At 33.1% G+C, this 27,075-nt stretch overlaps 1 protein-coding gene across 2 annotated transcripts in view; it reads left to right on the top strand.

The window, feature by feature from the left end:
• Positions 1 to 27,075, top strand: part of SMCHD1 (structural maintenance of chromosomes flexible hinge domain containing 1) — a 133,170-nt gene that overhangs the window by 23,478 nt on the left and 82,617 nt on the right. For both annotated transcript variants that reach the window (XM_016156884.2, XM_036229883.1), the window contains 12 exons: positions 8,420 to 8,534; positions 8,656 to 8,775; positions 12,560 to 12,726; positions 14,576 to 14,666; positions 15,363 to 15,573; positions 17,648 to 17,768; positions 17,847 to 18,030; positions 20,289 to 20,483; positions 22,000 to 22,113; positions 22,658 to 22,764; positions 23,448 to 23,530; positions 23,694 to 23,807. In XM_016156884.2, the coding sequence (XP_016012370.2) occupies positions 8,420 to 8,534; positions 8,656 to 8,775; positions 12,560 to 12,726; positions 14,576 to 14,666; positions 15,363 to 15,573; positions 17,648 to 17,768; positions 17,847 to 18,030; positions 20,289 to 20,483; positions 22,000 to 22,113; positions 22,658 to 22,764; positions 23,448 to 23,530; positions 23,694 to 23,807 (1,622 nt within the window). The remainder of the gene's footprint in view (positions 1 to 8,419; positions 8,535 to 8,655; positions 8,776 to 12,559; positions 12,727 to 14,575; positions 14,667 to 15,362; positions 15,574 to 17,647; positions 17,769 to 17,846; positions 18,031 to 20,288; positions 20,484 to 21,999; positions 22,114 to 22,657; positions 22,765 to 23,447; positions 23,531 to 23,693; positions 23,808 to 27,075) is intronic.

Here is a 27,075-nt window from a genome sequence, read left to right as displayed (position 1 = left end):
TATTTTTGTCAAGTATAGAATTTTAGATATCATTTTTTAAAAATTTCAGTATGTTAAAAATGTCATTCCATTTTTTTTACTGCTTTGCGTAGTCTAATGAGAAAGCTGTTATCATTCTTTGTTTCTTGGTATGTGTCGTGCCTACTTTCTCGGATTCTTTAAAATGTTCTTTTTATTGTTGGTATGTGTATGTTGTGTGGGGTCAGGGTGTGTGTTTGTGTTGGGCAGTGTAAGTGTGTGGAGTGTGTTTTTTGTATTGCATGAGGTGTTTTTGTGTGGAGGAATTTTATGTGTATTGTAGGGACATTTTTGTGTTTGTGCTTTTTTTAGGCGATTCAAATATTATTTCTTTTTATTAAGTTTATTGGTTAATACAATTATATAATTTTCGTTATAGTTCGACATCTATATATATGCTATTGTGTGATTACCACCCAAAGTCCAATTTCCTTAAGCTACCATATATTTGATCCTTTACCCACTTCACCCTTCTCCTATCCCCCTATATTTGACCTCCTTAACCCCATCTGCCTCTCCCCTCTTCCCCCACCCCAACCCTCTGGTAACCACTAGTCCATTGTCTATGTCCCTAAGTCTCTGTTTGTCCTGTTCATTTGTTGCTTTTAGGTTTATATCTCATGTATAAGTGATAGCATGTGATTTTCAACATTTTCAGTCTGGTTTATTTTGCTTAGCATGATTATCTCGAGGTCCATCCAGGTTATTGCAATGGCAGTATTTTATCTTTTCTTATGGCTGAGTAATATTCCATTGTATATATGTGGCACAGTTTCTTGAGCCAATCATCTATCATAGGACACTTTGGTTGCTTCCATGTCCTGGCCACTGTGAATAATGCTGCTGTGAACATCGGTGTTCCAATACCTTTTTGGATATGGGTTTTCAAGTCTTTGGGGTAAATACCCAGTAGAGGGATTGCAGGATCATATGGTAGATCAATTAGTTTTTTGAGGAACCTCTGTACTGTTTTCCATAGTGGCTGTACCAATTTGCATTCCCACCAGCAGTGTATGAGGGTTCCTTTTTCTCCACATCCTCTCCAACATTTGTTATTACTTGTCCTGTTGATTATAGCTATTCTATCAGGTGTGAGATGGTATCTCATTGCGGTTTTGATTTGCATTTCCCTAAGAGCTAGCAATGTTGAGCATCTTTTCATATGTTTGTAGGCTATTTGTAGGGAGAAGTGTCTGTTCAGGTCCTCTGCCCATTTTTTTGATTGGGTTGTTGGCTTTTTTGTTGTTATTGAGTCATATGAGTTCTTCGTATATTTTGGATATTAGGTCCTTATGGAGGCGTTTCTTGCAAATATATTTTGCTATTGAGATGGTTGTCTCTTTATCTTGTTGATGATTTCTTTTGCTGAGCAGAAACTTTTTAGCTTGATGTAGTCTCATTTATTTATTTTAGCTTTTACTTCCCTTGCCTTTGAGGTCAAATTCATTAAATCCTCTTTAAGACCAAGGTCCGTGAGTTTAGTTCCTGTTTTTTTCCTATACATTTTATTGTTACAGGTCCTATATTCAGGTTCTTAATTCATTTTGAGTTAATATTGGTGTGTGGTGATAGGCAACAGTCTAGTTTCATTCTTTTGTAGGTACTTTCCAGTTTTCCAAGCACTGTTTATTGAAGAGACTTTCCTTTCTCCACTGAATGTTTTTGGCTTTTTTTTTGGTCAAAAATTATTTGGCCATGTAAATATGGGTTTACTTCTGGACTCTCAATTCTGTTTCACAGGTCTGTGTGTCTGATTTGCTGCCAAACTATGCCGTTTTGATTACTTTCGCTTTGTAGTATAATTTGAAGTCGGGCAGAGCGATGCTTCCAGCCTTGTTCTTTTTTCTCAGGATCGCTTTGACAATTCAGGGCCTTTTGTGCTTCCATAAAAATCTGATGATTTTTTGTTCTATTTCTTTAAAAAATGCCAATGAGATTTTGATGGGGATTGCATTAAATCTGTATAATGTTTTAGGTAATATGGTTATTTTAACTCTGTTGATTCTTCCAGTCCAAGAACACGGAATATCTTGCCATTTCTTTGTATCTTCTTTGATTTCTTTTAATAGAGTTTTGTAGTTTTCATTATATAGGTCCTCCTTCACATGTTTCGTTAAATTTATTCCTAGGTATTTTATTCTTTTTGTTGCAATTGCAAAAGGAATTATTTTTTCCACTTCTTTTTCTAATGCTTCATTATTAGAGTATAGGAACACTGGATTTTTTAATGTTGACTTTTGTATCCAGAAACCTTACTGTATTTGCTTATTGTTTCTAGTTGTGTTCTTGTGGAGTGTTTAGGGTTTTCTATATAAAGAATCATGTCATCTGCAAATCGTGTCAGTTTGACTTTCTTTTTTCCTTTCTGGATGCCTTTTATATCTTTCTCTTGCCCGATTGCACTTGCCAGGACCTCCAATAATATGTTGAATAGCAGTAATGATAGTGGACAGCCTTGCCTTGTTCCTGATCTTAGAAGGTTTTTAGTTTTTCACCATTAAGTATAATGTTGGCTGAGGGTTTGTCGTAGTTGGCATTTATAATGTTAAGGTACTTTCCTTCTATACTGATTTTGTTGAGTGTTTTGATCATAAATGGATGCTCTTTCTTGTCGAAGGCTTTTTCTGCATCTATTGATATGATCATATGATTCTTATTTTAAATTTGTTTATGTGATGTATCACATTAATCGATTTGCATATTTTGAACCATCCCTGTGCCCCCGGGATGAAACCCATTTGATCGTGGTGTGTAATTGTTTTTATGTTGCTACATTTGGTTTGCTTCTATCTTATTTAGGATTTCGCATCTGTCTTCATGAAAGATACTGGTCTGTAGTTTCTTTTTTTGGTATATGTTATCTTTACCAGTTTTTGGTATCGGTAATATTGGCCTCATAAAATGGGTTGGGAAGAATTGCCTCCTGTTCGATATTTTGGAAGAGTTTGAGGAGAATAGGTATTAATGTTTGGTAGAATTCACTGGTGAAGCCCTATGGTCTTGGACTTTTACTTCTTGGTAGGTTTTTGATGATTGTTTCAACTTCCATACTACTGATAGGTCTGTTTAGATTTTCCAGTTCTTTTTGAGTCAGTCTAGGAAGGTTGTATTTTTCTAAGTTCTGGTCCATTTCTTCTAGGTTATTAAATTTGGTGTTATGTACTTTTTCATAGTATTCTTGCATGATCCTTTGTACTTCTGTGATATCAGTCGTAATTTTTCCTCTTTCATCCCTGATTTTGTATATTTGTGTCCTTTCACCTTTTTCTTTAGTGAGTCTAGCCAGGGGTTTGTCAATTTTATTAACTTCCTCAAAGAACCAGCTCTTTGTTGCATTTACTTTTTCTATTTTTTTGTTTTCAATTTCATTAATTTCTGCTCTAATGTTGAGGATTTCTTTCCTTCTGCTGACTTTAGGTTTCATTTGTTCTTCCTTTTCTAGTTTTTTAAGATGAAGTGTTAGGTTGTTTATTCGGGCTCGTTCTTGTTTTTGGAAATAAGCCTGTAATGACATGAGCTTTCCTCTTATGACTGCTTTTGCCATGTCTCAAAATTTTGATATGTTGTACAATCATTATCACTTTTTTCTGTGTATCTCTTCATCTCTCTATTTCTTTTCTAATCCAATTATTCTTCAGTAGTATGTTGTTTAATCTCCATGTATTTGTGGTTCATCTTTCTTTTTACAGTTGATCTCTAGTTTCAAAGCATTATGATCAGAGAATATGGTTGCTATGATTTCAACCCTCTTTTATTTGTTAAGACTATATCTGTGTCCCAGTATGTGATCGATTCTTGAGAACGTTCTATGTATACTAGAGAAGAATATATAGGCAGCTGTTTTGGGATGGAAGGCTCTGTAAATGTCAATTATGTCCAATTGATCTAATGTGTCATTTAAGGATGTTATTTCTTTATTGATTTTCTGTTTGGATGATCTGTCCATATCTGACAGTGGGGTTTTTAGGCCTTCTCCTACTACGATAGTGTTTTGGTCTGTTTCTCCCTTCAGTTCTCTTTGTAATTACTTTACATATTTAGGGGCTCCCTGATTGAGAGCATAGATATTAATGTGTTATGTCTTCTTGGTACATGTTTCCCTTTACCATTATGAAGTGTCCCTCAGTATCTTCCTTTACCTTTTTTATTTTGAAGTCTGTTTTGTCCAATATTAGTACCACCACTACCACTTTTCTCTGAATGCCATTTGCTTGAAATATCATTTTCCACCTTTTCCCTTTGAATCTATATTTGTCTTTGGAGCTGAGTTGTGTCTCGTGGAGGCAGCATATAGTTGGGTTTTGTTTTTTGATCCATTCTGCAACTCTGTGCCTTTTTATTGGTGAGTTCAGTGCATTTACATTTAGTGTGATTATTGAAATATGAGGCCTTCTCATAGCCATTTTATCTTTTGCTTTCTGATAGCTCAGTGTTTCCATTGCTTCCTTGGCCTTGTGTTCTGTTTTCTTTATTTTGCTTTTGTGGGGTTTGCTTATGATTCTTGTTTTATGTTCTATACTTCAGTTCTGACTGTGGTGTGTGGTTACCATTACAAATATGAAAAAGATAGTGTGTGTGTGTACACACACACACACACACTCATCCATTTTCTTCTGTGTGCCTTATCTCCTTTCCCCTTTGCGAATTTGGGAATTTGGATATTTGACTCCTCCCCTTTTTAGTCATTATTGTCAGTTTGTTTCTATGCATGTTGAGCATTGATTACTATCTTGCTATAGTAATTCTCTTATTATTTAAGCTTGTAATGTGCTCTTCTTAGTAAGGGTTGCACTCTTCTGCTTCTCTCTGCCTGATAGTCACTTTACTCCTAAGTATGCATTTTTGTTATTATCTTGTTTTAGGTGCACTGACCCCTTTCGGAATTTCCTGTAGTGCAGGCCTTGTAATGGAGAATTCTCTCAATTTTTGTATGTCTGGAAAGGTATTAATTTCTCTTTCATATCTAAAGGAGATATTAGCCGGATACATTATTCTTGGCTGGTAGTTCCTTTCACGTAATAGTTTAAATATTTGATTCCATTCCTTTCTGGCTTGTAAGGTCTGTGCTGAGAAGTCTGATGATAATCTAATGGGTTTTCCTTTATACATTACCATTTTTTTCTTTCTGGCTGCCCTAAGAATTCTTTCTTTGTCATTGATTTTTAATAACTTTAATACAATGTGTTTTGGTGAAGGCCTTTCGTGTTGAGAAAATTGGGTGTTCTGTTCACTTCTTGAATTCCGAGTTCCAGCTCATTTCTTAGTTTTGGGAAATTCTCGTCCACTGTTTGTCTGAAAATGCCTTCTAGTCCCTGCTCCTTTTCCTTGCCTTTAGTAATGCCTATATTTCTTATGTTTTTTCTCCTGCTGTTATCAGTTAGTTCTTCTATTTCTCTTTCACTATTTTTCATTCATGGGTTTCTTTCTTCTTCCTTCTGATTTATTTCTAGATTTCTGTCTTTAATATCACTGATCCTTTCCTCCATTTGGTTGACTGTTTCCCAAGCTTGCTATTTTCATTTTTCAACTCTTGCAGTGTGTGTTTTATTTATCTCCAAGATTTTTATTTGGTTGTTTTTGAGGGTTTCAGTCTCCTTTCTCTACTCGTCTAGTTGTTTTTGCAATTCCTGAAATCGTTGATACGACTCATTTTGGAACTCACTGAGTTTTTTCTTAAGTACTATCCCGAATTCCCTGTCACTTAAGTCGCATATTTCTATGTATGTGAGCTCATTTTCTGGAGATTTTTCTCTTTCTTCCTGAGATGCCTGTCACCTTGGTTGGTCATGGTGATTAATGGACTATTTTTCTGCCTGGGCATTAATGAAAGTGTATTCTGTTGTTTTTCCAGAAAGAAGATTCATTATATAAAGGTCTCTCTTTAGCTTGCTGCAAAGACTCATCTTTTGGTTTCCAGTAGGAGGCATTTAAGCCTCTTGGATTCCTAACAGTTTCGTAATGTTTGCTCAGATTCCTCTGGGGCTCTGCAGTGATCAGTCTCAGAGGATATGGGGGAATGGGCCCTCTGTTGGGGTTTGGGGGTCGCAGCTCAGCCTTGATTTTGCAACCATAGTCGATAAGAATCAACTGTTGTTTCTCTTCTGGCTGCTTCTCCACTCTCTGTCCTGATGCCTGGGGCCCTGCAGTCAGCTGACCATGGGGAGACCACAACCCTCTTAGGTTTAGCTGTTCAGGGAACTTAGAGCAGGAACTCGCTGCTCCTTCTCCCCTCCCCCTCCTTTTACAAGGAGCTCCAGAGGCTGGGAAAGGTAGCCTTAGTCTCCACAGAGTTTGCTCATATTCCTCTTGGGCTCCGTGATGGTCTCGGAGTGTATGGGGGGGAGAGGCCCTTTGGGTTTGGGGTTAGGGGCTGCAGTTTAGCCTCAGTTTTGGAACTGGTGCCGGTGAAAATCAACTGTTGTTTCTCAGCCATCCAGTCCCGCTTCTCTGTTTTCTGCCCTGATGACTGTGCCATGTTGTCAGCCGCTAAGTCCCGGCACTTCCAAGCAGGGCTAATCTGGGAAGTTGCCACACCTTCACCTCTCCAACTTCTCCTGCAAGGAGCTCCGGGGACTGCGAGAGGCAGCTTCTTCATTTCACTGCCTGGTTTGGGGGGGATGGGGGCGGGGAAGGCGGGAGGTTCTGACCTGTGGTAGTACTTATGCACAGATCCCATGCTCAGACGTGGTCCTGTGTGCAATTTGGGTGTTTGTTGTTCAGTTTTAGATGTTCAGCTTATTGTTTCAAGAGGAGAGATTTGAGGACGTCTCTCACTCGCCATATTTTCCCAGAATCTCTGTGCTGTTTGGGTTTGCATGTGGTGGTCTGTTGTATGTTGTGAGGGGGCAGTTTATTTTTGTGCTTTGTTTTGTAAGTCTGGTATTACAGTGTCTTACCTGGTCATTGTTGTCTTTATGTTAATTTAGATTATTGATATATGGGTAAAGACTTTTTATACCAATTAAAATATTTTTATTTATCTTATTATTTTTTTTAAATTCGTTGCATCTTTGTTATTGCTTTTTAAAATCTTTTCTCACCTTTCTCTTTAATATTTTAGAATTTATATGTTTACTTTCCTGGTTGTCTTTGAAACTTTAAAATGTATATTTAATTTTAGACTTCAAAATTTAAACTATTTCCTTCCTCCTATGTTAAAGAATTTGGAACACTTTAGCTCTGACCACTTCTTTCTTAAAATAATACTTTTTGTTGACTAGTGTTTCAAGTGTGACTTTTTAGAAGTCTCACAATTTATAAACATTTTTTTCTAAAATGTTTAGAAAAACATTTAACACATTTTAAAAATTACCTTATTATAAAAATTATCATATTATAACCTTGCATGTCAGATTGTGCTTGTAGAAACATTCCTTTAGAGCAGTTCTCTGAAGGTAAATTCTTGTGGTTTTATCTATACATTATTTAGCTCTAGTTCACAATTTTAGGTGAACAAATTTTCTCTGGGCACTTGGAAGATAATATTCTACTGTCTCATACTGTTACCATCAAAGCCTGCTAACTTCTCTCTCAGCCTGTTTTCTAGTTCTTCATTTTTGTTTTTAGTGTGTACTGTGTTGTGGATTTCTTTTTATGCATCCTGTTTGGGCTCTTTTGGTCTTAATTTGTAGAGCCACGTCTTTTAGTGGTTCAAGAATATTTGCAGCTGTTATCCATTCTCTCTCTTTCTAAAACTACACTTAAACCATGTGAGATATTTTCAGTTCCTTTTCATTGTTTCTTATGGGTAAGTTCTTTGAATGTATCTTTGTGTTCTCTAATTCTTTCCAGCTATTTTCACCTCTCTCTAACCTTTCCATTTGGCGTAATAGTGGTTCCAGCCTCACTCTCATTTCTATTTCTGATATTGCTAAACGATGTCCCTGGAGACCTTGCGTATATTCTGAGACAACAAAGATGTCTACTCTCCAATATGGTTCAATAGGCGGGTTACTTAGAGCTCTCATTTGTCACAATACATGGAAATAAGACTCTCTGTTGTAATTCCCATTATTCTTCAGACTGTATTTTAATGAGTTTTGAAGCAGTAAACAGTTTTAAAGGGAAGGTTGTAGAGTTATACATATGTATGTATGTATATATATGTACAGATATGTATTTAGTACTTTTTTTTTTTTTTTAAATTTTCCGACAGTGGGATGGGCTCAAGAATCTGCATTTCTTAGAGTTTCCAGGTTATACTGATACAACTGGTCTGGGGAATAAACTTTGAGAACCGCTAGACTAGATATCTTGAATTCCTACTATCTTTTTAAACCTTTGAATAGGGATGTCTGGCTTGGGGATCATTTTATTAACAGTCAATAAATAAAAGTGCTATAACAGTTTCCTTTTGTGCTTAAGTAGTTCGTTTTAAATCTGCATTAATGTTTTATTTTAGTGATCATTCAGGATATGTTCGACCAGTGCCAGTGCCACGCAGTTTAAACAGTGATATTTCCTATTTTGGTGTTGGGGGCAAGCAGGCTGTTTTTTTTGTTGGACAATCAGCCAGAGTAAGTAAAAAATTTATTAAAATGAAAATCGATCAAAATATTTTGTGGTTGATGGTGTCAAAATGTATTAGCCACTTTAAGTTTTAGGAATTTTTTAAGTGCTCTTTTTAATATTTAACAGATGATAAGCAAACCTGCAGATTCCCAAGATGTTCATGAGCTTGTGCTTTCTAAAGAAGATTTTGAGAAGAAGGAGAAAAATAAAGAGTCAATATATAGTGGATATATTAGAAACAGAAAGGTACAATACATTTTAACTTATTAATTGTAAATTTATTACTTTGGATAGATGACAGGATGAGAGGGTTTTTTTTTCAAATTCTAAGGTACTAATGTGGCTTTAAAAAACTTAAATGTACAGAATTTTCATTCTTTTTCCTTTAATGATGCAAATAGCAAAAGTGATCATTTACGTGCTTTCTCAGGCTGGAAATCTTTAAGCTGTTGTTTTGGGTTTTGTTTTGTTTTGTTTTGTTTTTTGTTTTGTTTTTTTTTTTTACAAAGCCAGGTAAGCCTCCTGAAACTTGCTCCTAAGATTAACTTTCTTCCTTGCACTGAGTTTGAGTTTTTATATCTTTATTGTATATTAATTACAGAACTGGAGAAAACAGTGATAGGGTAATAGGCTTTTAGGAAATCAGAGCTTTCGAGAAAGAAATGAGCAATTTATTTGTTACAAATTTGCTTTCAAGTTCTTATTTTAATAAGCAGAATGTTAACAAATTTGAATCTTGGTCATGTACATATTTTTCATTCAACTTTTCTCTATTTGAAACACCTTAGAATTTTTTAACTAAAAATTTTAAAGTAATTTTGAGGTATCTAAAAATTCTTTCTGATTCTAAAACAAATGGCAAAAAATTTGTAGGAAAGTATAAAGAAGTAATAACAGTTTCAAATGCCAGACAAAAGTACTTACATTTAGTTGAATTTCCTTCTAGTCCTTTTGGTTAAATACTTATAGTTTGAGCCAGCATTTTTTAAATCAACATTTGAGTATTTCTCCATTTTATAAAATATTTTGGTGTACAGACTTTTAATAGCTTCATAGTATTTCTTGGGCTGAGTGTACTGTTACTATTCCATTGAACATTTAGCTTATTTAAAGGATTTTGCTATAATTATAAAGACACTACCATAAATATCTGTCCATACATTTTTGCCTGAATTATAATTTTAGCATAGATTGTTAGAATTTTAACGGCTGCAACAACAAATATGAACTTTATAAATGCTTGTATTATGTATTACAAAACTGCTTTTCAGAAAGATTGAACCCAAATTAAATACACTTAACCGTATATGAAAATGTCTCTGGTCATTTCCTTATTTTTAAAAAGGAAAGATGGGGCAGCAAAATGTGGGCAATTCGATAGGTAAAAATAATACTTTTTCTTTCATTGTTAGTGAGCTGAATAGTTTTTTCATGTTTATTAGTATATTTGTTTTTTCTATAACTTAACATTCCTTTATGTCTAGGAAATTTCATTTTGCTTCTCCACTTTTTTCTCTTTAAATTCATTGCATTTTTTTTAACAGCTTACATACATATCTTAATATATCTACATAACAGTATTCCATGTTACCTTTTCCTGTAAAGTATTTTGGTGGAAATATTATTTGCCGTGTTAAAACTGGTGAAAAAATAGAAATTGAAAATTTAGGTGATTTTCAAAGCTGTATACTACATATAATAATGCTTGAATAGAACTGAGATCTCTTGGGTCCTCATTTCTACCAGCTTTTCCTGTGTTTTGTGCTTAGTTCATCTCAACAGACATTTCATGGGTACCTAGGTCATTTTTTTCCTGACCTGCCCTTTCTAGCCAACTTTATTTTTTGGTTCTTCCTGTATCCCTGAACTGTTAGTATTTATTACAATTGAGTAGGGTTGATGGCTCTAGATCTAGAACCAGCAATCTTTCTTTTTCTATGCATGTGTGCACAGAAAACTTAATATCATTAGTTCTCAAATCTGTATTTCTTTGTCAGGAGACTTTTCTCTTTAGATTCAGACACTGAATCAAACTGAACTCGATAAAGGAAACCATTCTAGGCACTTTAAATAGAAAAGGATTTAATAAAGGGAATTAGATACTTACATGATTATTGGAAGGGCTGAAGGAATGAACTCTAGGCAGAGCCTTGTGGAATGATGCCAGGACAAAATGAATTGACTCTCAAGGAGTGCTGTAACACATGCTATAATCACATAGCTGGAGGATCAACACTGCATCTGTAATTCAGAAATACAGTGCCTTATCTATGATCCAGGATTGTAAAGGCCTTGCCACAATTGCTCCAACACAGAAACACAATTTCTGGCTGTGATCAGAGCTGACACTTGAGCTGGACCCAGAATAATGGTCTTTCCAGTACTCATGATAACAGAAAACCTTTAAGAAACCTTAGGAAATTGCCTTATTGCTTCATTTTTCTCTTCTAAATCTTTGGTTACTGCATCTAATTGACAAAACCTAATTTGTATCTACAACCCCAAAAGTAAAGGCATCTGAGTAGACTTTTTTGGCTTTCCATCCTCTGGAGCCAGGAGGAGACAATAAAAGGTGGTGTGAACAGGTGGCTGAGTATCAACCGATTATATCTAGCACATTGATTTTGAATTTCAGCTAGATGTCTTCAGGTGTTCCATAAATAACTACTTTTGGTACATCTGAAATCAAACATCTGTAAACCTTTCTTCTTCTTTTCTCTCCCTTCCCCATGACTACCCTTTTCAATTAACTGTCCAAGCAGTTAATAATTGTAATCCCTATAATCATTCACATTTAATTCTGTCTTTTAACATAGTTTCATCTGTTTCTCTTTCACCCATTTCTGCTACTTGAGTCAGTCTTTCTAGCCCCATCTTTCATCATATTCTGAACTACCTTATTTCCCCTTATACTCTCCAATCCTATGTGTTCTCATTGGTCTGGAATATTTTTAAGTCATTTGTTGGGTGAAAGTCACCCTTTTTAACTCTGTAGCTCTTGGTTCATATATTTATAATGGTACATTGTTTTGTAATCATTTGTTTCTCATTTCTTACTAGATGCAATTTGTAGGAAGGGCGCTGTATTATTTATTTTGAACCTTATCATCTTATGTGTAGGTTGAGTCATAGGACTTGGAAGGTGCTTGATAAATATTTGAATAATGAACCTGCATTGTTAGTAAACTCGAGCTAATCTTACTCTCAAAGTTTATAAAATACTACTTGTATATTGTGTATTGTAGCTGTAATATTAGTGAGTTAGTGTGCAGGGATGATTGGAATGGTTTTGCAGGGCTTATTTTGTATTTTTTATTAAGAAAGTAATAATACATGCTTATAAAACAAAGAAAATCAGCCAGTTTCCTAGACTTGATAGTTCAGTGTGTATCTTTATCTTTACAATTTTTATGTACATGGCAACATACCTAGCATATATATACATAAATATACATGCAATTTTTAACACACATAGACTCATAGTAAATGTTGAGAAGTTTATAATACTTAATCCTCAAATACTCCCCCCACTTCCCTTCTGTAAGTTATAGATGTTCTCTGAAAATGGACTGGGGCCCAGGATTTTCCTCCCTATTGATAAACACAGTCACCATTGTGCTAAGGCAGCTGGCTTCTGGCTGCATCCTAGTTTTTTTAAACATAGAGGACCAGGCATTGGATTTGACCAAGTTAAATGGTAGGTGTCCCAAGCAAGGACTTATTCTACTCTAGGGTAAATGTCTTTAGTTTTTTTCTGGCATTTTAAAACTCAATGTTTGTTTTTCTTTATGATTCTAAAATTGATTTAGCATTATGGTAGGACACTCCTTTACGTTTGACAGTTTAGCAATCTATGTAATAGTTTCCCTGTCTTCACAGCATTGTCACATATTCAGCTGAATAATGTAGTGGGCCATTTTTCTCTAAGTTTTTTTGAACCCTGTGTTTGAAGCTATCCAGGTGAATCACGTTAAATGTTATTTCTATAATTAAGGTGTATATAATGTTTTATTTATATTCATTTGTGCAGCCTTCTGATTCTGTTCATATTACAAATGATGATGAACGATTTCTACATTATCTTATCTCAGAAGAGAAAGAAAAAAATAGCTTTACTGCTGTGATTATTACAGGAGTACAACCAGAACACATACAGTACTTGAAAAATTATTTCCATCTTTGGACAAGACAGTTAGCGTAAGTAATTATATTTGATTCAGGACATGCTACTATTTACCTTTTTTAAGACAGAAAATATTAACAGATACACCTTGTATCTATTACAAATACAGTCTCTTGGCTATCTGCTTTGGTCCTGTCTCATTTCTTTCACTATAGTAACCAATACTCTAATGTTAGCATTGTTTATTATTTGAGACACAGGCTTTTTGACACCTTTGGTAAAATTTAAAATAAACCAGAATTTATCAAATTCAACACTATCATTCTCATATCACCTTTTTGTGCTTCTCTATAGGACTGTCATAATCTTCAGTATATTTTACTTATTTTTTATCTGCCTTCTCCCATTAAAATGTTTTTTTTTTTACGCACTGCTATTTCTCCATTGTGTCCTGTTACATAGTAGATGCTCGATAAGTATTTATCAAATGACTGCAGTGAGTCTTTTAATATGAAAAAATGTGTCTATGTGCCTATATGCCATATTAGTAATAATGAAAATAAAACTTTGTATCAATTCCAAGGAACCTTTTAAGGAATGTAGATTCAATTAGACTAAATCAGAGGAATATTTAATGGCTCTAAGCCTTTTCTCTGTAACTATAAAATATAGGCCATTTATTGGATTGTTTTTCTAATTTGTTTTAGTTTGAATTATGGTCTTGCAAAAATGTATGTCTGCAAAAATAAAATTCATATTTTTGAAAAAGCTATCTTTTCATCTTTACCCTAAAGGCTATTGTACTTCATTTGAGATTCTCTATACATAAATATGTATTAACAGAGTTAGAATTTTTTTCTTTTATAGGAAAATAAATTTGATATTAGGAATATCATTTTTTTTCTTGAATATTGATGTTTATTGGACGTATAACCCAAAATTTTAAATAAGACTTTGGAATTTTTCTTCTCTAAGTATGTATTTTATCAGTAATTAGAGGAACTGTGTACATAACACACAATTAGGACATTCCCTTACTCTAGCAAAGAATAACATATAACTTTTACTATTCATACAATTGCTAAGCTAGTAATATCATTCTCTTAATACATGATTGTAAACTTTTAATTATGATGTTAACACTTCTGAAATATCTGAAGGTCTTAAGATTTTCAGTGATTTCATTTTATCTCAGTAGTGCTTTAAACAATAGCTAGGATAATTATTTTTAAAGTTAAAATTCATGTGAAAAATATTGCAAATTCCTGTTTGAAGAATAACTACAGATATGATATGTCTTAGTTGTGAATAAGGTTACCAAAATACAGTTATTTTTAGCCTTAAAAATAAAGTAGCAAAGATTTCTGAAGTAGTGGTTTTCGATGGGATAATGTTGAATGCATTAGTTTTGTTTGGGGAATATTGGGATAAGATTATTTCAATGCTATAGCAGAGGAACAGTGAGAGTTATAGAATATTCTCATGTTGCACAGATAACGATATCTAAACCTATATACTCCCTCATATTTGAGTTCTTTCTAGAACATTCCTCACAAGTAGAATTATAGCCTCTTCTAGTATTTTTTTTTCGAACTATACTTTTTGGAAACATGATGTATGTGGATTCGAAGTAGGAAAGGCCTGGATTGAAGCTCCCCTCTCCCACACTCTAGTTCTGTGACCTTAGATCAATTATATAAACTTCGTGCACCCCAATTTCTGTATGTGCAAAATGAGGTGTAACAATAGCTGCATCTTAGGATTGTTTTTACCATTAAATGAGATACTGTGTTTGAAAATGCCTAATAGAGTGCTTGGTACCTGATAGGTACTGCCAAATAGTTATAAAATTTTTTAGTAGAAGACTATATGAACTATAATTTTATGTGAATTGAAAGTATAAATTACTCTTTTATATTTTAGGCATATTTATCATTACTATATTCATGGCCCAAAAGGAAATGAAAAACATACATCAAAAGAAGGTGGACCTTTCAACAACATTGATATTGAAGTAAGATAAAATTTCTTCTTTAAATGTTATAAATTATCAAGTGTTCAGTTCCAAGTGACTCTGGATAAGAAAAAACAGTCAATAAATAGACAATTTCTCTCTCCTTTTTACTAAAATTCTTTGGTAATTTGATGCCCAAGTAAAGATATCATTCCTAGATGTTTTTTTCTTGAACCCTCATTTACAATAGTTGGTTTCTTTTTTCTCTGTCTTTTATGGAGCTGTGAGTTGTTGCTGAATATCACGTCTTAAAGCAAAGAGGAAAAGGGACATAGTTTCCCTTTTGTTCATAGAAGTGTTATGATGGTGAAGTAAGATTTAGAAGCACAAAACATTTGAGCGTTGGGTTCAATATCTTTGCGCACACGATAGAAACTATTTCATATACATCATTGTCCCACTTCTACCTTTAGCAAGAAATCTTGAGTTAAATATATTCATAATTTATCTCTCCTTCAGCTCTGCTTTGCTATTTCTTTGCTTGCTTTCTATTTTTAGTATATTTTTATTGCGACACTATACTACTAATAGTTATTTAACTCATAAATATATATATATATAACATATATATTTTTTGTTAAGCTAGATGATTACTTATACAAGTTAAAGTAGTTTTTACCTATTCCTATGTTGGATCATAGCTAAGAACAAAAGTCACCATAGAATTTAATTATTTTTGTTTTATTTTTATTTTAGATTTCTATGTTTGAAAAGGGGAAGGCACCTAAGATTGTCAACCTAAGGGAAATACAAGATGACATGCAGACGTTGTATATAAACACAGCAACTGATAGTTTTGAGTTCAAAGCTCATGTTGAAGGAGACGGTGTAGTGGAAGGGATTATCCGATATCACCCTTTCTTATATGATAGAGAAACTTACCCTGATGATCCATGCTTTCCATCAAGTATGTCAATCTGTTATCATAGCTACAAAATGTGCAGTTGTGATTCAGGATAGTGATTTATTTCTTGTAATGATTATTATTGGGCTATTAAGTTTAGATAAATTTTAAAACCTTTTTCCTTATACAAATCTTTTAAAGTTGTTAGGTATTTGTATTTTTTATAATTCTTGATTTTTGTGTATATTCACTTCCAGATAAAGCACTGGCTTTAAGAAGCATTATATATTCTTTTATCTTAAATCTCAATTGAACTGAACTTTTAGTTGTGTACTGCATATTAATTTTTTATATATTCCCCATATTATATCCCCATTATCTTTGTAGATATTTATAAAGAAGTTTTAAACTTTGGTCAGTTTTTGATTTCTGATTTTGTCTTGCTGTAGAAAGTCTTTTTATACCTCAAGATTATAAAAAGATCCTGTAGTTTTAAAAAATTATTTTATGTTTAGATCTTTAATGCATCAGTAATCTCCTTTTTTGTGTGTAGGATGAGATAGGGCTTTAGTTTAATATTTTCCATGAAGATGTTTAGTTTCCTAGCTCTGATTGTATTGAAGGTCATGATTTTAAAATCGTTGAAATATCACTTTTATAATAAGTTCCCATATGTATATGGATCTGGTTTCTTTACTATAAATCTATTTTATATTCTCATACATGAGTAATAATATTCATAACTTTATACTGTGTGTTGATGTCTACAGGGCAAGATACAATTCTTTTTTGAGAAAATCTTATTAATCTTTTACTTTTCTATATAACTTTGGAATCGCTTTGAACAGTCACTAAAAAATCCTAGTGGGAGTATTGAGATTGCATTGAATTCATAGATTAAAAGTATTAAATTTTCTTATTCGGAATATTTCCTCAGTGTATCCTTAGTGTTGCAGGTTCTGGAACCAGATTTGCTGATTTGAATCCTGTCTCTGCCACTTTCTCGTGTAAACTTTGACAAATTACTGCTTACCTCAGTTTTCCTTATCTGTGAAATGAGGGTGGGTAATAGTTCATACCTCCTAGAGATGTTGCGAGGGTTAAATAAGAAACTGCTACAAGTCTTTGAGTGCCCAATGTTATTTATTCAGTGCTCATACATGTTACTACTCAATGGCTCTGTCTCCCGTGATGTCTCTGTCCCTTTTTGATTTTTGTCATATCTAGTTTGTGTATGCTTGTAGACAAAAAAGATAGTTCTTCAAATGATATCTTAAAATAAGAGCCAATAAATTGATGATTAGAAGAGTTCTCAAAGAACAAAGCAGTTTGGTTTGATTAAAAAGAACTTTTACTTTAGGACTCCTTGTGAAAGATTTTTTAGGAGGAAGAAGGCTTTATTGTGGGGGATGACTTACTGCCAAAATAACTGAAGTGTTGCTGTATCATAATTATTATGTTTGATCCTAATTTATCTGGAAAATATGAAAATGTATTGCTAACAAAAAAATGCCAGACGGTTGTGCTAATTATGCATCTGATGCTTTGTAACATGTTATAATTACCTGTATCACCTGAATCTGATCTTCAAAAATTTAAGTTTATAAAAGACAAACTTAGTAGTATTGATTAATTTGCCCAAACTAGGGAAACCTTCTGCTACTAGATACTGTAGATTGCCCAGATAATTTTTAGGCGAACATACTTGTTCTGATAAAATTGTGAAACCTGTGTTTTAAGTATAGGATTCAAGCTCCTGTATTTGTAGGGAAGAGAGCTTAGACATAATCTCTTTAGATTTATGACTATTTGCTCAATGAACAGATTTCAGTGATTGCAGGTTTAGTAGTTAGTGTAGTACTAACACAGATTGCCTAGTATACAAATAGTTTTTGACTGTTAAATGAAGAACATCATTGGTAATGTAGAACCACTTTGGAAATCTGCCTGAGGCCAAATTTTAAATAAAGCCACCTTTAAGTTTTATAGCATGCAGTGTTAACGATTTTAGGAGTTTCTGCTGCGTTTCTCTGAAGCAACTTTACCATTTTACTTACAGAAATTAATTTCTCAGTGATAAAAATTGCATGTATTTCATAGCAGTAAACATTTTGTTTCACTTACTCCTGTGCTCTAGAATTAAAGGATGAAGATGATGACGATGATTGTTTCATACTTGAGAAAGGAGCAAGAGGGAAAAGACCTATTTTTGAATGTTTTTGGAATGGCCGACTAATACCATATACATCTGTTGAAGAGTAAGTTTTGATTTTTGCTGAAATTATATCGCTTTATAACCTAATCTTTTTGCTAACTAATCTTTTGTTCTGTTTAAGCTTTGACTGGTGTACTCCTCCTAAGAAGAGAGGGCTTGCACCAATTGAATGCTACAATAGAATATCTGGTGCATTATTTACTAATGACAGATTCCAGGTCAGCACAAATAAACTGACTTTTATGGATCTTGAGCTAAAATTGAAAGATAAGAACACCCTTTTTACAAGGATTTTAAATGGACAGGTATGATTTTAAATATCAAGTTTGAATATTTACAAATGTTCTATTTTATAAACAACAAAAGTCAGTAGTATAGATTTATATGACATTTTGCATACTTTTCATTTTATTTAATCAAAAGAGTTTGTATAAATTATCCTCATGAGCATTTATGTGTTCATATTACTCAAATTTCAAACTGGTTTAACCATGTTTGGATAAAATTTACAGATCTTTATTATATCTTGTTATCAAGACCTTGACATAGTAAACAGAAGCTACAGAAGCAAGTATTTAATGAGAGCATATAGTACAATTTACCTAAAACAAGGGGTATGTTTGTATATTAATAACCGAAATATGTGATTTTAATCTCATCTCGAAGGTGAAGTTGAGGTAGAACAGTGAAATACTTTGGGCTAAAAGGTTATATGTTATTGATCAGTATTAAAATACATGCTTTGATTGATAAAACAAGAATGATAAATTTTTTTAAAAGTTGAACTAGTGTACTAGTGTAGTTTTATTCTATCCAAATACTTCAGAAACTTTTACTTGATAAACTACTCTTTTGGCAATTTAATGTTGAGTTGCCCAGAGATTGATGCATTTATTGTAAACCTAAAATTACAGGTTAGTAACTATATAGTACACAGTATTTTTAATTGGTCATTCCTACAAGATGTTGAAATTCATTTGGCTGTTAATAAAAGATTCTTAATCATGAAGATTAAAATATTTATAAAGAATTATTCACTGAGAAAAGTCTTATTTGTAGTTAGATATGATATACTTGGTATTAATTATCCAACATTTATTGAATAATTTGGATTTTCCAAAAGTTATCTACAATAGGTTAATTTTATTTTTTTGTTACATTGTATTTTTAAAATATGTTATTTCTAATTTTGGGAAATTTCAAATACACAGAAAAGTTCAAAGAATATTGTAATGGTCACATATTCTTCTCCTAGATTAACTATCATCTTGCCATACCTGTCATATTGTCCTTTGACACATTAGTGAATGTCTTGATTTGATTCATCTGATAATTTGCATGATAATGAATCCTGAGACGTCTTAACGTTTTAGCCTAGAATCATTTTAATCAGTTATATAAGGGCTGTATATTGAAAAGCAGTATAAAAATTTGGTAGACTAACTGTTCCATTCCTGGTTAATAATTTTAATATCCTTATCAAGTTTACAAAGTGACAACAGAAAGGAATCAGTATCTGGCAGCAGACTTAGGGGCAAGTTTTCTTTGAAAAACTATGCCATTTTTGAGTCTTTACCAAATACATGTATTTCTTATTCAAATAACTTTTTAAAGTCAGTTTTTGTGTTTTGATGAGTAAGATATTTGCCCCCTAACTGTAAGCTGTAAAAACCTTCACTGAAATCATTTTTAATTTTGCCTCATTTTCATTTGGAAATAGTATATTATGGTGTAAAGTATGTAGAAAGGAATGAACTTCTGTAACTTTATAAATTGTGTTCTGTAAAAGCATAAAATGTGGAGATGGTCTTCCCTACTCATCCTCCTAAAGACAGGCATTAAGCAAATATAGAGCAGTTTATGTTTGAGTATAAATCTCTATACTCTTCCAACAGGGTGAAGAATTTTAAGCAATAACATTTTATTATTAGAAGACACATCTTTATTTTATGATTTAATTTTTCGAATAAGTTATGTGTATATATATTATATTCTTAAAAGGAAAAGTGTATTTTGCATAGCAGTGTTTCTCAACCTTTAATTCTCACCCTCATAAGAAATCTTTTGTAGACTTTTCCCTAATTGCTCCCCTCATGATACTTTAATACCGTGGATATACCATATATATGTTTATGTACTGTATGCATGTATAAACTGTTCTTGATACATAAAAAGAGATTTTTATTGCCCTGTTGAGAATGTGCCTGAGTCACAGTGAGAAGGTTTTCACTTAACCCTTTCTCATGGCCAGATAGTCTTTTTCCTTTGCCACCACTGTTCATCATTTTTTGATGTACCCTAGGATTTAAAACAGGTAAGAAAAGCTTTCTTATTGATACTGACCATTGAGACCTCGGTTCAGTGGATGATAGCACAGAATTTCTTTCTTCAGTAATGGTTTTGTTAGAAATATAAATTTATATGGAAGAAAGATCCAGCAAAATATTTGTTTTTTTATTAGGTTTTCTGGGGTGGGCATATGGAAGGAAAAACAGAATGAATGACTAGTGTCAATGGTTATATTTGTTTACTGTATGTCATAGAACATTTTAAAATTTTACAGGAGCAGCGAATGAAAATTGACAGAGAATTTGCTTTATGGCTGAAGGACTGTCATGAAAAGTATGACAAACAAATAAAATTTACACTTTTTAAAGGAATAATTACACGTTCTGATCTTCCTTCTAAAAAGCAGGGCCCCTGGGCCACATACTCAGCAATAGAATGGGATGGAAAAATATACAAAGCAGGACAGCTGGTAGGTTTAACTTATCTTTAGATTCAATTTTTAGTATAATTTGATATTATATTAAATGTATCAGAGTTTAACAGCAGCCAAAAATAATGTATGTATTGGTTCCTCAGGTGTCAGGAAAAAATGAAAAGGCTAAACTGATTTTATTTAGATAATTTAGCATGGCATTTAAAAAAAAAAAAAACTTGTTTGTTGCCTAAGGCTCAGTTAGCAAGGCTTTTATTGTTTCTTGCAATAAACTTTACTCAAGTAGAGATTCTCAGTTTTTTTTAATGTGATATGAAATAATAATTTTTTAGCATATTCTTATTGAGTACCCTGCTTGTAAGTTACTGTGCTTATTGACTACACTAAGAAGAATGCAGAGATCTAGGAGATTTGCTTTGTCCTTAGGGATACTGCAGCCTAAAAACAGAGAAAACATAAAACAGAAATAATAATAGGTAAGACGGGGTAAGTGGTATGAAAAGAGGGTGAATAGTGCTTGGGCAGTTTAGAAAGAGAGGAGAGAATTTTCTGACTAGCTAGGCCTAGGAGAAGAGAGTAAAACATGAAATTCTTTGGGTAAGAAAGGGCATTTGTGTGGACCTCGAAAGAGGTAGAGGCTCAGGTTTACACAGATTATTACAAAGTAGAAGGGCATCCATTCTGCATAATTCTGAGTCATTATCATATATTTAAAGCTTCAGAATTAGGTGCTGTTACCCAGAAGTAATGAGTGCAGCTAGAGCCTTGCTTTTCCAGCATTTAAGGGTTAAAATAAGCCCCTTGCACTGGCAAAGGAGAATGAAAGGGCTAGCTGGTGAGACAGAAGAAAACTAGGGAAATATGGTATTCCTGAAGTCAAGTGAAGAGTTATAAGAAGGACGGAGCAATCAGTTTTGTGTGGTGGTTAGTTAAAAAATGCTTTCTCAGAGAAGATAATTTGAGCATAGATGGAGACTTAGGTAAGTTCAGGGAAGCAGCAGGTAGTAGATTTGGGTTGTCTTGCAACCTGTGATGTGTGTGTGAAGAGAAATAATTTAGAAACAAGGCTGGAAAGGTAGATTAGATGTAAACTCTTGTAGTCTGTAGTCCTTTCCAAAGTGCTGAATTGGGCTAGTGGAAATTACCATTTTTTTCCAAGCCATGTTAAGTTTTGAGCTAATTTTTCAAGGAAATAGCTTACCAGCATTTGTATGTCACTGTTTATAGTCTCAAAGCAATATTTCATGGGGGAAAAGGTTTGTGGTACTTTGGCATTCACAATAATTTGCTTTGAAGAAGTTATGGACCTTTTAAACACATGCATAGCTATGACATTTTTGTATGGAGAAATCGCCATATCTTTACAAAGATATGTTAGGAACAAGTGGAAAATTTCACAAATACAACTGAATTAGAATATTAGAATACTTTTTTCATTAATTTTTCTAATAATGAATTTTCTTTGTATAAAATGGTTCTGTTAAATAATGTTAAACCTATTTCTGTTAGTATATATTACTATCAAAGCCTTTTTTCAAAACTAAAACATTAGGTCAAGACAATCAAGACACTTCCTCTCTATTATGGAAGCATAGAAAAGTTTTTTCTTTATGGTGATCATGATGGAGAAGTATATGCTACAGGAGGAGAAGTTCAAATTGCAATGGTAAGACAGAAAGTAATAAAAAATATTTATCGAAAGTTGTTGGTACTACTTATTTTTGCTTAAATGTAGAAATAAAGATACAGTGTTTTGTTTGAATTTGGTTTTTCCTTTGGATATTGTTAGCATGAATTTTTATGTTTTATATGTGGTGTTTTTAGTCATCTATAGAACTCAACATTTGTATGCTCTGTGTTTAACAGACACATGTTATTGCTAGTTATCACAGTAATTTTGTAAACTGCACATTTAATACAAAGCCTACAAACCAGTAAACATTGGAGCCAGAATTCTATCTTGAGAATGAATGATTCTAAAACTGGAGTGGGTTTTTCCCTACTCCATTCTGCTAATATTTAAATGGTATTTAATTAGGCCTAAGGAAGTGACATAAAAAATGGAAATAAACCTTGAGGTCTAATATAATAGCTATTATAATTTATATACTTAATTAGGGTAAAATATATTTCTTTGAAAAAAATGTTTTTCATTGCAGCTAAATTTGAGTAGTTTTCTTTGAAAGACTGTTATAAATTTATTTATTTAGGAACCTCGAGCACTATATGATGAAACAAGAACTGTGCCAATTGCAAAGCTGGATAGGACAGTTGCTGAGAAAGCTGTAAAAAAATATGTAGAAGATGAAATGGCAAGGTAATGTACATTTCAATATGCATGATAAAAAAAATCAAGTGATTATTAGTAATGCTTTTAACTGTTCTTGAGTGTGGGACATTTGTAGTCTAGATATAAATATATGACAAACCAGAAAACTTGTAAGCTCTAGTTATAAAAACAGAAATGCTATATTTGTTTTATAGAAAAAGGAGGACATTTTATATATTTAAAGAGTCACTGTTACAGGTACTATGATTGTTATGTTAAAAAATAAACTTTGGTCTACAACTAGAAGAAATTTGTAGCAACCGCTGAAAGGCAAAGCTTAGTACAAAAGAAATAAAAGGAAATAGAAAAACAGACGTCTACTTGTGACTCTTGTTTAGCTAATGATGCAGTCATTTTGATTCTTATTGTATCTCACCGATAATTCTTAGAGTTCATATCTCCAAAGGGTAACTTACACTATAAATGAGTAGAAAAGTCACGAAAAATTGACATTTCTTGACTCTTAATACCAAAAAGTTTTGCCTGACTTTTTCAGTAGCCTCAGTGATGGTTAAGGAGGAGAAAACTTTTAAATTATTAGTCATATAGAATTTCAGATTTAACCTTTTAAAATATATGATAAATATTAAAGTTTCTAGTAACTTCTGTTTTTCTAATTAAGGTCAAATTAACAGAGTTCATGAAACATTAATATGCTGGTTTCATAATAGGCTTCCTGATAGATTGTCAGTAACTTGGCCTGAAGGAGATGAATTATTGCCAAATGAGATTAGGCCTGCCGGAACCCCCATTGGTATGTTTTGTTTTTTCTCCTTAATACTGAAGAAAGGTTTTTCTTGTGTCTTGAGTTTCCAATATGTAAAAGACCATGAAAAATTAAAATGCAGTGTAAAGACCTAGCAGATTCATCAGATTCTTTGGGTATAACTAAGACATTCTTACTTTTGGACTAATAGGTGCATTAAGAATTGAAATACTGAATAAAAAAGGAGAAGCAATGCAAAAACTTCCAGGACCAAGTCATGGAGGATCAAAGAAACTCCTCGTTGAGCTCAAAGTTATATTACACTGTAAGTATAAAAACTAATTTGGATTACAGATCTGTAAACGTGTAATACAGATTTTAATATCTTCACATAATTAATGAGCTAGCAATCTGATATACACATTGGATTTGATTAAACTTAAGAATTTCAGTTGTATTATGAATAATTTGAATTTTTTAATCAATAATTTTCTGAGCTTTTTTCTGAATTTTCCATGTAGGTAACTGTGGACTGAAATAAAGATATGCTGTATATGTGCATAAGCATTTAGATAATCTTTTAAGATCCCTTCTAAGTAGAAAATTCTGTGACTCTGTGGGCCAAAAGTACTTGGTTCACATAATAAGGCTGATCCACTCTTTGGTAAAGAGGAAAGAACTTGGTATTACTGCTCATCTTGTGTTTTCCTAAGTTGAATCACCTTGTTTGTTAACTGTTTTATTCATTGTTTTTATCTTGACTGTGTAAAAGTATTTTCACTTCATACTTTAAATAATTGTTCTATCATTATATACTTTTGTGTCTGGTGCATGGACTTTGAAGATACAGTATTTTATTCAATGTGTTTATTTATGACATTTAAAAACTAGTCAATGAAGGTATATACTTTCATTATATAAATATCTTATTAGAGCTCTCAGCAGCACTAAACAGTTTGACTAATGCATTTTACTAAAATACTCCTACTTTTGGCCTCTGACACCCTGTATTTGTCCAACTCTTTGTTTGGGATTTTTTTGTTTGTTTTTGTGATGTGAAACAACATACATTTGTTATCTTAGAGTTCTCTAAGTCATACATCCCAGACAGGCTTCACTGGGCTAAAATCATTGTCAGTAAGATTGCATTCCTTTTGGAGGCTCTAGAGCAGCAGCCTTGCCTTCTCTACCTTTTAAAAGCCATCCACATTTCTTGGCTTGTGGTCTTTTCCTCCATTTCCAAAGCCAGAAGTGTAGCATCTTCCAGTCCCTCTGGAACTCTGGCTGTCCTGTCTCCCTATTATTTTTTTAAAAAGTAGTTTTTTAGTTTAAAAAATATATTTTTATTGTAGTAAATTATATAAATATAATTTATACATAACCATTTTTATTTTTATTTTTTAAATTTGTTGTTTTTTTTATTACGGGGACGTTGGTTAATGAAAATCCAGTAAGTTTCAAGTGTACAATTTAACAGTAAGGCATATATATATATTGTACTGTGTGTTCACTGCTCATAGTTAGATTTCTTTTTGTCACCATATATTTGACCCCTTTTACTCCATTACCACCCATCTTTCCCCTACCCTCTGATAACCATTAGTATTATTGTCCATGTCAATAAGTCTGTTTGTTTGCCCTGTTTGTTTACTGCTTTTAGGTTTATATGCTTTTAGGTTTAAGTGATACTATGTGGTTTTCAACTTTTTCTGTCTGACTTATTTCGCTTAGCATGATTACCTCAAGGTCCATCCAAGTTGTTGTAAATAGCAATATTTCATCTTTTATGGCTGTGTAATATTCCATCGTATATTTGTACCACAGCTTCATCCAGTCATCTATTGTAGGACACCTCAGTTGCTTCCATTTCCTGGCCACTGTAAATAATGCCGCTATAAACATTGGTGTGAAAATATCTTTTTGGATATGGGTTTTCGGGTTTTGGGCGGTAAATACCCAGGAGAGGGATTGCTGGGTCATATGGTAGATCAATTCTTAGTTTCTTGAGGAACCCCCATACTGTTTTCCATAGTGGCTGTACCAATTTGCAGTCCCACCAGCAGTGTATGTATGAGTGTTCCTTTTTCTCTGCATCCTCTCCAACATTTGTTATTACTTGTCCTGTTGATGAAAGCTATTCTAACAGGTGTGGTTTTAATTTGCATTTCCCTAATAGCTAGCAATGTAGTCTCTTTTCATGTGTTTGTTGGCCATTTGTATGTCTTCTTGGAAGAAGTGTCTGTTTAGGTCCTCTTCCCAGTTTGTAATTGGCTCATTTGTTTTTTGTTACTATTGAGTTGTATGAGTTCTTTGTATATTTTGAATATTAAGCCCTTATCAGAGACGTCGTTTGCAAATATATTCTCCCATTCGGATAGTCGGCTCTTTATCCTGTTGAAGGTTTCATTTGCTGAGCAGAAGCTTTTTAGTTTGATGTAGTCCCATTCATTTATTTTAACTTTTACTCCCCTTGCCTTCGAGGTCAAATTTATAAAATCCTTTTTAAGTCCAGGATCCATGAGTTTAGTTCCTGTGTTCTCTTCTATGCAATTTATTGTTTCAGGTCTTACATTCAGGTCCCTAATTCATTTTGAGTTAATTTTGGTTTATGGTGATAGACAACAGTCTAAGCTTCATTCTTTCAAAGATAGCTTTCCAGGTTTCCCAGCACTGTTTATTGAAGATACTTTTCTTTCTCCACTGTATGTTTTTGGCTCTTTTGTCAAAAATAACTTACCCATATAAATATGGGCTTATTTCTGGACTCTCAATTCTCTTCCACTCATCTGTGTATCTGTTTTTCTGCCAATATCATGCCATTTTGATTATTATTGCTTTGTAGTATAATTTGAAGTTGGAAAGAGAGATGCCGCCAGCCTTGTTCCTTTTTCTCAGGATGACTTTGGCAATTTGGGGTCTTTCGTACTTCTGTACAAATCTGAAGATGTTGTTTTATTTCTTTAAAAAATGCTGATGGGATTTTAATGGGGATTGCATTAAATCTGTATAATGTTTTAGGTAATAAGATCATTTTAACTATGTTGACTCTTCCAGTCCAGGAACACAGACTTTCTTTCCATTTCTTTGTATATTCTATTTCTTTTAATAGGGTCTTATAACTTTCATTATATAGGTCCTTCACATGTTTCATTAGATTTATTCCTAGGCATTTAATTCTTTTTATTGCAATTGCAAAAAGAATTATTTTTTCTACTTTTTTTCTGACAGTTCATTATTGGAGTATAGGAACAGTATGGATTTTTGAACATTGATTTTGTATACAGAAACAACTGTTTTTGCTTATTATTTCTAGTAGTGTAGAGTCTTTAGGGTTTTCTTTATAGAGAATCATGTCATCCGCAAATAGTGACAGTTTGACTTACTCATTTCCTATTTGAATGCCTTTTATATCTTTCCCTTGCGCGATTGCACTTGCTAGGACCTCCAATATTATATTGAATAGCAGTGGCGATAGCAGACAGCCTTGCCTTGTTCCTGATCTTAGAGGGAAGGTTTTTAGTTTTTCACCATTAAGCATAATGTCGGGTGAGAGTTTGTCATAGATGGCCTTTATTATGGGCATCATTCATCTC

The sequence above is a fragment of the Rousettus aegyptiacus genome, unplaced genomic scaffold (genome assembly GCF_014176215.1).
Source record: "Rousettus aegyptiacus isolate mRouAeg1 unplaced genomic scaffold, mRouAeg1.p scaffold_m13_p_12, whole genome shotgun sequence".
Lineage (NCBI taxonomy): Eukaryota > Metazoa > Chordata > Mammalia > Chiroptera > Pteropodidae > Rousettus > Rousettus aegyptiacus.
Note: the sequence above shows the minus strand (reverse complement) of the source record. Positions and strands in the feature narration are given on the sequence as shown.